The 12740-nt window shown below is 39.1% G+C and overlaps 1 protein-coding gene across 1 annotated transcript; it reads right to left on the bottom strand.

Moving 5' to 3' along the window:
- Positions 1-929: 929 nt before the first annotated feature.
- Positions 930-6866, bottom strand: snrnp27 (small nuclear ribonucleoprotein 27 (U4/U6.U5)). Its single transcript, XM_044112007.1, has 7 exons — positions 6564-6866; positions 6204-6462; positions 4859-4991; positions 2596-2711; positions 2423-2502; positions 1523-1587; positions 930-1222 (listed from the first exon to the last, which is right to left on the bottom strand). The coding sequence occupies exons 2-7, from the start codon at positions 6238-6240 to the stop codon at positions 1168-1170; spliced, it is 486 nt and encodes a 161-aa protein (XP_043967942.1). The 5' UTR covers positions 6241-6462; positions 6564-6866; the 3' UTR covers positions 930-1167.
- Between the last annotated feature and the right edge of the window lie 5874 nt (positions 6867-12740).

Here is a 12740-nt window from a genome sequence, read left to right as displayed (position 1 = left end):
GCTTAGTGATATTAAAAACAAACAAACAAAAACAAACCCAGCTCAATAAAAACATTCCCTAATTCATTTCCAGTTGTAATTAACAGCCTGTCAGATGAACCAATCAAGTTTTCACTAGGAAAATGTCAAAACTATACAGGATGGATGGATTTAATTCTGAAGAAACATTTCAAATGAAAGATGAAAAATCTTTGAGAAAAAACAAGGATTGTCGAAAACTATATTAGCAGATTTGAGTACTGAGTTGGAGTTTGAGTTATTTTTTTTTTTCTGTTTATTACTAAATCTGAATTTTAGGAAAGGAAAAAAGATGTTTAGGTTCCACAAGCCGTTTAAAATCCTAGCAATTTTTCTTAAGTTTGAATTTTTAAATTGTGATTTAAAAATATGTATTAAGTTTCTTTAACCTCCTGTGGTTGTAGGTCTTGTTCAGTCAGACTGAGTTCCCAAAACTACACACACAAAACTTGTATAAAAGCAGATGCAGGGTCAGTGTGATCACAGTGGACCGCGAACAGAGTATAAAGCTTGTGAGGTCCAAGTAATCACGTCGCTTAAGAACACAGGAGGGTTCAAATATGAACTACCAGCAGTGTATCATCAAGCTTCTTAGCTTGTGTTTGTGGAAATGTTTTAGAAATAGAAATCTTTGCCCTATTCTTGGTTAAATATGTTTATTTATTAGTGGCAGGTTATTTCCAGAGTGTGTTCAGTACTGGATGAGAAGCAGGACTCCATGATACCAGGCTGGATTCTTATCAGGAGAAAAATAAACATTCACAAGAAAGACAAACCAAGCAGAAAGGTATACAGAAACCAAACGAGCAGGAAAAGAAAGTGTTTGATGATATATTGATGGATAAATGAGTCAAAGATGGTAAGAAAAGAAAAAAAATAGTTTCATAGTCCGCACTGCACCAACAATTTGCTTTTCCCAAGGCGTTTATTAAGAATACGGCACAAATCTCAACAACAAAAAGCTCCACCTCCCACCAGGTCTGACCGGAGTGAGAACAACTGGAGGAAAAACTATTTACAAGGTTAAATAAAAAAATAAAAAAAAGACTTGCTGCATCACGAGACACATTTAATAGAAATAAATCCATACTGTCCTTGTCCTCCTGCAGGGAGGAGAGACTGGTGGTGAAAAACGAGCTGCTGGCACCTTTAAGCGATGAAGTCCAGCGGCCTGTTGAAGCCTCCCTTTCTGTTCATGTACTGCCTGAAGAAAGAGACGGAGCAGGAAACATGACATCACCACTTCCTTTGCAGCACTTACACATTACATCACCGTTAGGAGGGCTGGGATCTGCGTAGAAACACCTGCAGAGGTGATTGGCTGCTCTACCAGCAGACCATGCAGTGAACACTCACCGTGAGGCAGGAATGAAACCTCCACGACTAAAACACTTAAAGAGCCAAATACGATAAATACAAGGAGATTCTTTACTCTGCTCTAAAGGTTCACAGTGCTATAATAACGAGCATCAAATTGGAAATCATTTAATGTGTATAGATGTACCTGTATTTCCTCTTCATGGTAACGTTGACTGCATATGCATTAACCGATCCATCTGTTTTCTTACCCTATGGGGAAAAAAACATTTATTTTCTTTGTACAGTAGTTTAAAAGTGTCACAAAATTCTATCAGTGGAAAAACTGACTTTTTACACAGATAAAAATAGGACTTTCCTGTCCTGTACTGGGTATTTCTTTACTGTGAAATCTTTTAATTGCTGTCATTCTGATAGAAAATATGAGACACTTAAGATGAAAGCAACCTACAGTTTGTTGAATCTTCAATTTGATTGCACAACACACTAGAACAAGGGTGTTCAACATGCAGTTCCGGACCCTCGACTGGCTCTTTGGCCTGTCCACAATAACTCTTAATAACTCTGGCGAAAAATGATAAAGATTCAACTGATGTTTTAAATATATATTTTATAACAAATGCTGATTTTACCTGTTTTTGTTTCATGTGATGAACTGATTTTCTACAACAGAATGATACTAAAAATACTAGTGATATTGTTTTTTTTTTCCAAGTTTAGAAATTATGTACTTCTTATTTTTCATAAATTTACATATCCATCCTCTTGTGCAAAAGTTTTATGTTTTGTTTATTTGTAAAAAAGAAAAAGAAAAAAAAAGACATTTCCTGAAGTTCATTTATGAAATATATTTAAATTTACCTATTTAAATAAATTTAAATGTATATAAATAAATACATTTATCTTAATTCATAAAGTAATCAAACATTATCTGGAAAAAAAAAGTAACATTTGCAGCTTTGAATAAGTCTTAGCTGGACTCGGGGCACAATACCTCTGAGGCTGCTGCCCCCTGTACGAGATGATAATTGGGTCAACAGTGCCTCCTTGTGGTTGTGTGGCAAACAGCAGCCGCTGTTGCACTCACCTTGGTTGAATCAAAGGAACCGAACCCCATCGTTTTCATCATCTCGATTTCCTCCTCTGTTTTGCCTTGCATATCCTCAGCTGTACAAGAGGGAAAACAAAAACTGTTTAATCGGTTCAACTCCGGGTCAGCATGTTGGCGAACGAACGCGTTTCTGCTGTTGATGACGATACCTGAGATCTGAATGGACTTCGCAGGTTTGTCTTTGGTCTCTTTGCGCTCGTCGTCACGCCGGTCCTTCTGCCGCACAGGAGAGAGGGAGGAGGAGAGATGGCGTCTGGGAGGAGTCCTGTCCGGGGAACAGAAACACTGCTTTAGGGTTTATTGTCACGACTACACACACGGAAGCAGGAAGTAGAGCTGGGCACGCCGTGAAATCTGAACAAGACCTTGTATGATATAGTTCTCTTTTTCATGGCGTGTACAGAAAGCTGTTCTATTGTGAGGCCACAGGGGACATGACTGTTCGTGAAAGTGGCTTTAGAGGTAAACAAGCATGTTGATGTGACATCAGCGCTCACTCCTTCTGTCAAACTCTCAGACTACAGGATTGTTTGTCATTCTGAAGTTGCACAGAAACCTCCCCACTGCGGGACAATAGAGGACTTTTCTATTCTATTCACTGTGGATGCAAATAATGACAGTTTCAATGACTGCCGTGACCCACAAACACAAGCAGTAGGTAGATTTTCACACAGTTACAAGTTGGTACAGGGGAGAGGAGAGTAGATATTTAATACACCGCTGATTTCAATGAAGGTCTGACATTTCTGTTGTATATACATCTCAACTGTTTGAAATAAAATAATAGTTTTTTAAATAAAATTTAAAATAATATTTTTTTTTTAATCACATTGTATGACTAAGTAAGTTGCACTTCATCGGATGAACAAAAGCGTTTGATACAATAATAATAATAATAACTTCAATATTTGCTGCAGAAATACATGTTCTTAAAGGAGCCGTTGTCACTGAATGGTTTGAAAAGCCGCTCCTTGTAAACATTTCAACTGGGGAATCTTTTAATCTATTTATTTATGACAGATATCTTTTTCATGTGAATGTTCTGTAACCTCTGTGTGCTGCCAGGGTTCTCTTGGAAAAGACATTTTTAATTAACCCTTTAACAACTCCAGAGGTCAGACGCTTCCTGTAGTTCTTGACCACTGCTGCAGAGGTTTCGGCTCCACTCCTCCGCACAGATCTTTCTGCTTTCAGAGCTGTCGCTAGGCAACACAGATTTTAAGCTCCCTCCTGTCCACAATCAAACGATGCACCGCCACCACCAGCCTCTCTCCAACCCTCCAAACAGTTCTGCTTCAGTCTCATCTGACCCCATGACCTTGAGCAGCTCTGCATTTCTATTCTTGGTGTCCATAGACAGCTCTTTGGTCTCACACGGTGGGCAGCCTGCAGCCTGATCGGGTGGACAGGTGCAATTAATCCAGGTAATGGGTGGAGGAAAGAAGAGCTTCTTAAAGATGAACTAGCAGAGACATAATGTTGTCTCTTTGGTAGCTGATCAAATGCTTATTCCACTGAATTAAATGCAAGTTAATTATTTTTTAAAAAAATCATACAATATGATGATCTAGATTTTTTTTAGATTCTGTCTCTCACCAGCTTCATTTCCGTTACAAATGTCTGCACAACTGTCAATATTCTGCTAATGTAAAAAAAACTAAATAACTTTGCAAATGTGGTGTTTCCATTAAATAAGAAATGCCATTAAAATCACATGTGAATAAGTTGTTTCATCGATAAATCATTAAAAAAAACGCCACACCATTGTCCTCCTACCACTTCCTGTCGTCTTCTTTGTCTTTTCAGCCAGTAGTAACATCCAGTTGTTGATCATGTGACTCGTGATGCTAAATGAAAATGTTTCTACTGGAGTTTAGCGAAAAGTATTATTTTGAATATAGCTGAAAAACCACATCATCCGTGTGCAAAAACTAAAAAAACAACAACTGGATTTTAGTGGAAATTTGCTTATTTTCCATTAAGCTCATTTATTTTCGGAATTTCAATTATACGGTGAATGGAGAGGCAGCGTGTTTGAGGTGAAGCTATGATAAATACTCCAGACCTCTGCAGTCTTCGTTAGCAGGAATACTGCAGTGTATCAGATCATCATTTTCCCCACTTTTATCTATAGATACCTGGACTAACAATTAATGTTTGGAACGTTAAATATATTCATTTTAAAACTGGCTGATTTCCCAGCAAGTTGAGCAGACATATCCTATTTTCCAATTAACATTCCTATTTAAGAAGTGTATCTACATAACTACCATCACTCTGTGTCCTCCAGACCAGTTTGACCCTTTTGATTGCCGGCATATTAATATATTAAATTAAAACCAGCTTTAGAAGGGATTAGCTACCCATCCCAGCAGCGTATGAAAACAATCCCGACTGCACTGACGGTCTCACCTGGACCGTCTTCTGTGTGGCGAGCGTGAGCGAGATCTGCGGCGGTCTCGGTCCCGGTCCCTCGAGCGAGAGCGGTCCCTGTCCCGCCGGCGTCGCTCGTGTTCTCGTGAGGCCGAGCGGGACCGTCTTCTCTCTGGCAGCAGGAAATGACATCATATCAGGAACTGGGCCATGTCTTAAAGCACACTGTTAGCAAGGAACTGTCATACTTTGCAAACATCGACCAGGTGGCGGTTTATCTGCCATGTTTATGTTGGAACAACAGAGAAACTGAAAGACTTTTTATCCAGCTCGTCATCAAAGACTCAAAGTAAAAAAACTTACAATTTAGTAAAAAAAGTGTTTGTTTTCCAAACCAGTCATTGTTGTAATTGTCTGCTTACAAAAGTTAGCAAAACACCTTACAGTTTTCTTTGAGGTCTAACCTGTTGATTCTGATTACCTTTTAACACATAAACTCATCTGTTTAAACGGTTTTCTTTTACCAATTAAATGTATTAACACTGATTAAAAAACAACGCTGAGTTCTTATGCAATGATCAGCTTCTGTGTACTATGTAATACGCTGAAAACTTTAATTTCATTAGTACTACTTGACTTGTTGACCACTGCTCTGAGAGGATATAGCAAAACATTGGCTCATTTTGATCAATCATTATGCTAATGTGAAAAATATAGATATTCAGTTAATATCGGAATAAAGAAAAAGAGCAATCAAATGACAGTGCAGTAATTCCATTCAGCTTAACTTTATTTGACAGATCTGTTTTTGTAGCTTATCTGAAAAGTGAGAGGAGACCGCTTTATAATTATTCATTTTAAAAATAAACAAACAATTGTAAAATATTACAATAAGTCTATTCTAGGGATCGCTACATTACTTTTAATCACTTGAGATTCAACAAATAACAGTGCGATCCTTCAGCCTCGTAATGAAAATAACTCTAATCCATTATTAAAACTACATACTTGTAGTTTTAATAATAAATAGCTGCTCTGGTCGAGCAGCTATAATAAAACTACGTGATTTCGGCAGAGAGAGTGAAACTTTAACCGATTCTGACCAAATAACTGGTCAGGTTTTCATGTTCATCTCAGTTAGCCGAGCTTTAACTTCAGGAGCACAAAACGCGCAGATCTAGAAGCTTCTACAATCCTCCCGAGGACTTGCTCAGAAGGTTTCAAAGTAGACTGATATTATTGTAACCCGCTTAAACACGTTAAAACACCGCTAATTATGGAACATATAGGGGGAAAATCGACATTATCCGGCACATAACAGTGAACATTACGTAAGCTAGCGCTAGGTTAGCTACCTAGCAGTAAAAGCTTCGCGTCTTCTTACCTCGTCTCGGAGGTGTTCGACTCCTACTTCGACCCATTCTTCCAGAGGCTAAAATTAGCCCTTTTTATAACTAGCGATTTAAAGAAACTATATTCTATAAATAACTAAGAAGAAACTAAAATTTGCGTGAAGCTAACGACAGCTCTGCGTCGGCTTCTCCTTCGTCCTCTGTGATTGGTTGGGCTTTACACACTTCCTCTCTCTTCCGCTGTGCAGTGCGCCCTCTAGCGACCTGTATGACCGTCACATTCCGGTAGCTCTGGAAAAAAGAAAAACGAATGAAGCTGCACTCAAAAAAAAAAAAAAAAGTCGTGAAATTAGTACAAAATAGTGATGTGATTATAGCGAACTATTGTATACACAAGTTTGAAATTCTCCGGTGGCGGAACGGCTGTGGCGACCAGGAACATAGGTTGAGTTCACCCGGGGAGCGCGAGTTAACTCAGACCTTTTTTGATCAAAAGCAGCACAACAAACCTTAATACGCCATTAATTAGAATAAAGCGAAGTGTCGCTATTTAAAAAGGAAGGATAGTAAAGTAAGTCATATGGTTCTGGCTGCTGAGCAGTACCAGCAGAACCGAAGACGGTAGACCGTTAGCGAACACAAGAAGGCTTTTTCTGTTGACGCCACCAATCTTCAATCTAGCTAAACTAGACGTGAGATTAAGCCGCTAAACGGACAATTTATCGGCACTCATCGGAGCTGAAAACTAAGTTAGTGCGGTAAGAGGAGACTAAGCTCTGTCTTAAGCGCAGTGGCGGACGTGGAAATTGCTACTAAAGTTACAAAAGTTCAACACGGCGGAATTCCGGAAGGAATTAACCGTTAAAGACACTTTGTAACAGAGCGAGGGGGAAAGCCGAGATGGCGTGTCCCGGTAAGGCTACTGTTCTCAAGCTTCGCTAACAACTGTACTTAAAGCCATACTTAAACATATCTGTCTAGTTTGGCATCTCGGTCCTTATCACGATCATGCACAGATCGGATAACAAGGGAAAAGACCGTAAGTCGTCCAACATGAACAGTGTAAACCTTGATTTGCATAACTACTCAACTGGCGATGCTACTGCCGAAGTTATGGATGGACTTTTCACTCTCGCTTGATATCCCAGTAAAATCCATTAAAAGAAGGGAAAGCCCTCCGCCAGTACCGACGACCCAGATGACATTGTTATGAGACTCTCGGGCGGACTCAATCGAGAGCTTGGTAACATAAAAAATTGAGGGGTGTAAGAAAACTATTGACTTTGCCTCTGAAGAATGGATGGATATTAAAAAGAAAGTTATGGAGGTGGATGCTAAAGCTAAACTAGAAAATTCCTGAAGAAATTTAACCAGGGCCTGCCAAAGTGTGTCGGTTAGTTTGGACACACCATTCTGATGCTAAAAATTAGCATCAATGCTAAGCTAAGCTAAATAATTACAAAGTAGCATGTGGAGAATCACAAGAATGTTGACTAACATGGACTTGCAAAATTCAGTATGTTAAAATTAATGCATAAGCTAAAATTAGTCAAAATGCTAATATTAGCACGAATGCTGTCAGTAGCATGTGGGGTATCACTAGCATGCTGTCTTACATTCACTTCCTCCTTTGAGTATACTAAGCATAGCTAATGTATAAGAAATAGCTAAAATGCTTATGTTAGGGAAAAGGCTCATAGTGGAAGAAAGTGAAATGCTAATATTTGTGCTAATCCTAATGCATTGCCTTGCTCAGCAAGGCAGCGCACTAACCTGAGAAGAATATTGAGGCTTTTATTTTGAAATTTTCAGCAAGCTTCATTTTAAATGGCAACACTAATCCCATGTATAACAGTGGTTGTGGTAAATCAGTTATATAATGCCCAAAACATCCTACCGTGTCTGTAGTTCAAACATTCACCTCCTTCTGTAGTAAGTCAGAGTTCCACCATCTTTGTAGTTTTTTAACTGTCAATTCAGCCCTCCTCTGTAGTAACAAAGTTATGAAATTATTAAACCAAAATTAATTCTTTGTAGCTCTTCTCCAAAGAGCAACATTTCTTGTCACCTTTTACAACAACAGCAGCAGCAAATGCCTGTGAGTTGCTTTTAATTTTACTTTTAAGATATTTTAAAGTCATGATTCAAAGTTTTAAGCCTGATAGAAGGATGAAAATCCCTACTTAAATTAATGGTTTTAATAAACCATTGTCAATCTAAACTTAATATTTAACTATTAAAATCCCTGTTTTAATCCCCAGCCTCCTGAAATATAGACTTCCAACGTCCGTCATGATTAATCATTCGCCTTGAATAATTAAGTGACGCAGTTGCAAAGGGTTAATAGTTTGAGTCATGTAGATCTGACCTGACCGTTTCCATAGCAACGATCAGAAGCAAGACATTCCCCCAGAACTACAGTTGCAATGACATCTTCTATGACATATATCTATGTCATAGAACATCTGGGGTTATGAATGCTTCCATCTCAGAACATCAGGTAATATACCAGCAGCTCTTGGACCCTTAGCACAGTGTTTTTCAACTATTTTAGTGTGGAAGAAGTCTTAGCCACCCTTTTTTTCCCCCTGACTTTTGGCGCTGGATATTTGATTACCACAGGAGTGAAGAAAGTTTTTAACCAACTACTTCCAGGTATCGAATTTGAAGCCAGTAGGTACCAGGACGAGTGCACCAAGTACGATGAGTATCCTTTCAATCCTTCTCCACCTGGAGAAAGTTTCTGTGAGATAAACCTTAACCCTCAGGAAGAGTGCACTGTCTCTGAGAATGACACGTTCGATGATTATCTTTTCAGTCCTTCTCCAGCTGGGAAACCGGAGAAGGATTCTCTGGATTCTTTGGCCGGAGAAAACGCAGCAGAAGTTTGCAGTGAATTTTCAGAGGACAGTACCCTTGAAGAGACCTCTGTAGAAGGGAACGATTCATCTAGTCTTTCTGAAGAGCAAACGTCTCCGGCTGGGAAAGTTTACTCTGAAAAGGAGACAGTTGAGTCCAAAATCTCAACTTCTTACTTCTTAGAAAAATTTGGTTTCGGGCAATATTTTATAAAATCTATTCAGACTCTTTACAAGAAAGGTAACTGCTGAATTAAACTGAAGCATGGTACCTGTTCCTGATTTCCAGTATCCAGAGGAGTGAGACAGGTTTGCCCTGTTTCCCCTTATTTATTCCTGATCGGAGCCCAACTTCTGGCAACATTTATTTTGGAAAACAATATCCGTGGCATCTCAGTTGCTGACAGAGACATTTGTATTAGTCAAGTTGCTGATGACACAACACTGTTTCTGAGAGATGCCGACCAAATTCCTGTTGTTATTAAGCTCATCCAAACTTTCTCCGACGCTTCAGGCCTCAAACTTTAATTTAAACAAACGTGAATCGCTTCCCGCATCATCCTGTCGCGAATCCCATTTTTACAACATTCCTGTTAAAACACAAGTTGCATATCTTGGTGTAATTATCACAAAAGATGCCAAAGAAAGATGCAAGCTTAACTTTGACCCTACAATTGATAAAACACAAAAATAAAAAATAAACCACTGGCTACAAAGAGATCTGTCTTTACAAGGAAGAATACAAGCTGAAGGAATATCCAGGTTAACTTATGCTAAGCTAGCATTAAATGTCAATACTGCTGCCTGTAAAACTATTGATACAATTTTATCTGGAAAAATAAAACACATTGCATCAAAGACTCTGTGCTCCTGAACCCTGTAGACTCAGGTGGTTTAAACGTTTTAGATTTCTCATCTTTAAATCACACATTTAAAGTCAATTGGATCAGAATTTTCTTTTTTTTTATTGAACCCTGACTCTTTGTGGGATTTTATCCCTAAATATATTTTCTCCAAACTTGGTGGCCTTTCATGTTTACTTAACTCCAACTATGACATGCATTCTTCTGTTCTTGAATCTGCTGTGGGTAAAATTTGCTTCTCCTCCAAACCCGCTAACATAAACAGGAATATAAGATCCTTCTTCTAGAAGGAAATTGCTACTACACTTATGGGACCCAACTGCTGGAGACAGTTTTTGTTTCTGATATCAAATGGACAATGGTTTGGACTCTGCCCTCCAAATGCGTCATTACGAACAAACAAGCAATGATGTGTGCTTCAAACCTCTCCACCGGTGCTACCCTGCACAACAAAACCTGCACCAGGATATAGACCGCAGCTGCTCTTAATGTAATTTGGACAATGAGACAATAGTCCACTTATTCTGGAGGTTCCCCCGTTCGCCGTCTCTTTCTGGAAAGACTTTGTTTATTATGTTCAATCTCACATTCTCAATAGTTTTTCACTTTTATACACAGATGTGCTTTTTGGTTTCTACATTGTCTGTCCTGCTAATAAGAATCGATTTGATGTAATTAATCTATTGTTAATTCTAGTTCAATTTCATATTCATAAAATGCTAATTTTCTGGCAAAAAGCCTCTATTTTATCAGTTTTTATCTGAATTACAACACTGTGCAGTAACTATACAGACCTCCACCAAACCCCAAAGCTGTAAAGACTCTTGAAGCCCTAAAATTATTTAACTGTATTCCCTGAAACACTGTCTTATCTCTGTTTGTGCTCCTTTTATTATACTTTCTATTGTTTTTATTCCTTGTAACCCCTGGCATTTTCCCCCCTTATTATTATTATTTTTTTTTGTAGTTTTCCCCCATTCTTTACATTGTATTGATATTTTGATGCAATAAAAAAAAAGTTTGAAATGTTCCTGTTTGTTGCACCTCAACCACACACTTTTACTGTAGTTTTTGACTGTAGTGTACAAATGTTCCAACAAGGTTTAGAACTGGAAACATTACAGAGTTTTAATTTGCCTGCTTTATAACCTGGCTGAAACCAGTTTTGATGTTTGGTGTCACATGTATGACCCAAAACGTCACTCTCCAAAAAAAAAAAAAGTCAAGTCACAGTCAGAAAGGCTGTAAGGGGAAACGTGTTGTGGCGAAAGGAGAAAAAAAAAAGAGCTTTCTGTGAACCAAAAATTTAAGAAACTAACTGTTAAGCTAACTAACAGTTTGGAGCGGTCAAGCAGAAACAGTCAAGCATGGTGATGACAGCATCATTTTGCTAGATGAAGTAGGTGAAGAATAAAGAAGTAGAACTGCCATCAACTTCTTTATTCTTCACCTACTTCATTCAACTTCTTTTTTTCTTATTATTCTTCTGGAGAGCAAAAAAAACCCAACAAGTTATTTAACTTCACCTCAAGACAATAGTGTTTTTTAAGCATACTCATATTTTTTCCCCCTGTGCTTGTTCAAATAATGCACATTAGGAGGGCGGTCTTTCCGAAAGTGAACAGCAGGGGGAGACAGAGACCACCTTGAAATACGACCCTTAAAAGTCTGCAGTATTATCGGCTTTTAATGGTCCACCATAATTTGGGAGCTGTAACATTTCAGAGGTTGTTTTTTTTTTTTTCAACCTTGCTGTCTTGCATCAAACTTGACATTTGTTTCCAGACGACTGGCTTCAAAGGAAAAGCAAAACACGATAACCATTCTGCATTTATTCAAGAAAACAATCCTTCATTTAATCCGCCGTTGTTGACAAACCATTTATAGTGGTACAAATCACAGTTTTCTGGGAGCCGCAGGAATCAGATCAGTCATGTTTCATTTGGCCCTGCAGAGTCTGAACTCGCTCATTTTGTGTGGCAATGCCAGGCTAACAACCGAGAGAGGCCTGACTCCTTAAACGGCCTCGGCGCTTTATTTTTAGGCATCGGCGGCCCTCCTGAGAAATTTACCAAAGGGACGACCGGAGCTATAAGCCCAAGGTGCTGCTGTGGCAGCTCTGTGTCATGCATTTTAAACGTGGCTGGAGGGGGGGGAGTGGGATTGTAAAAGGGAACAACAGAGCAAGGGAAAAGAAGTTTGTCAGAGTTCATTAAGTATCAAGGGAACATTGCTGGAACTGGCAGAGTAAGCCGCGCCGGGGCCCTAGTGCCATTAATCACGACTGACATGAAACCAGGGGCCAAGGGAGAGGAGGTGGAAGGAGGGGAGAAGGCGGCGCTGCCAGAGACTCTGGTTGTGATTATAGAATGCGGTCCGGGCAGCTCAGGCCAGTGGTGTTGAAGGTAAAAACACGGCACTGCCAAGACCATAAAGTTCAGCTAACCTCACACAGATCACCCTCACATAATCACAGGTAGACCGTGAGGAGAGACATGTGACTCTCCAAACCTCTAAAAAAAAAAAAAAAAAACGAAAAAAAAAAAAAACATGACAGGGTAATTGCTGAGGGGATGATGTTAGTATTTTTGGGCCTCAGAGGTAAAGAGCTGCAGGAGCTTCTGGTTTTATAGCGTATTCCGACGGAAAGCGAGAGGAAGTGCGGCGCTAGTCATACATCTCTGTCGCCTGCCTTATTTTCTCCCCGCATCCCCGACTTCATTTTATTTTTTATTATTTTTTATTATTTTTTTATTTTTTTGCGCTGGCTCGCCGCACCGCTGCTGCCACACTGGAAGACGAAATAAATGGGGGAGAGAGAGAGAGAGAGAAAAAGAGAGAGAGAGAG

This window comes from Gambusia affinis, linkage group LG03, assembly GCF_019740435.1.
Source record: "Gambusia affinis linkage group LG03, SWU_Gaff_1.0, whole genome shotgun sequence".
Taxonomy (NCBI): domain Eukaryota; kingdom Metazoa; phylum Chordata; class Actinopteri; order Cyprinodontiformes; family Poeciliidae; genus Gambusia; species Gambusia affinis.
This window is presented reverse-complemented; position numbering and strand designations above follow the sequence as displayed.

Excerpts from the sequence above, each read along its gene's own strand:
- snrnp27 (XM_044112007.1), bottom strand. The coding sequence starts at position 6,240 with ATGGGTCGAAGTAGGAGTCGAACACCTCCGAGACGAG. Across the intron at positions 4,992-6,203 it reads TCGAACACCTCCGAGACGAG|AGAGAAGACGGTCCCGCTCG; the intron begins GTAAGAAGACGC and ends TCCTGCTGCCAG. Across the intron at positions 1,588-2,422 it reads GTTCCTTTGATTCAACCAAG|GGTAAGAAAACAGATGGATC; the intron begins GTGAGTGCAACA and ends TTTTCCCCATAG.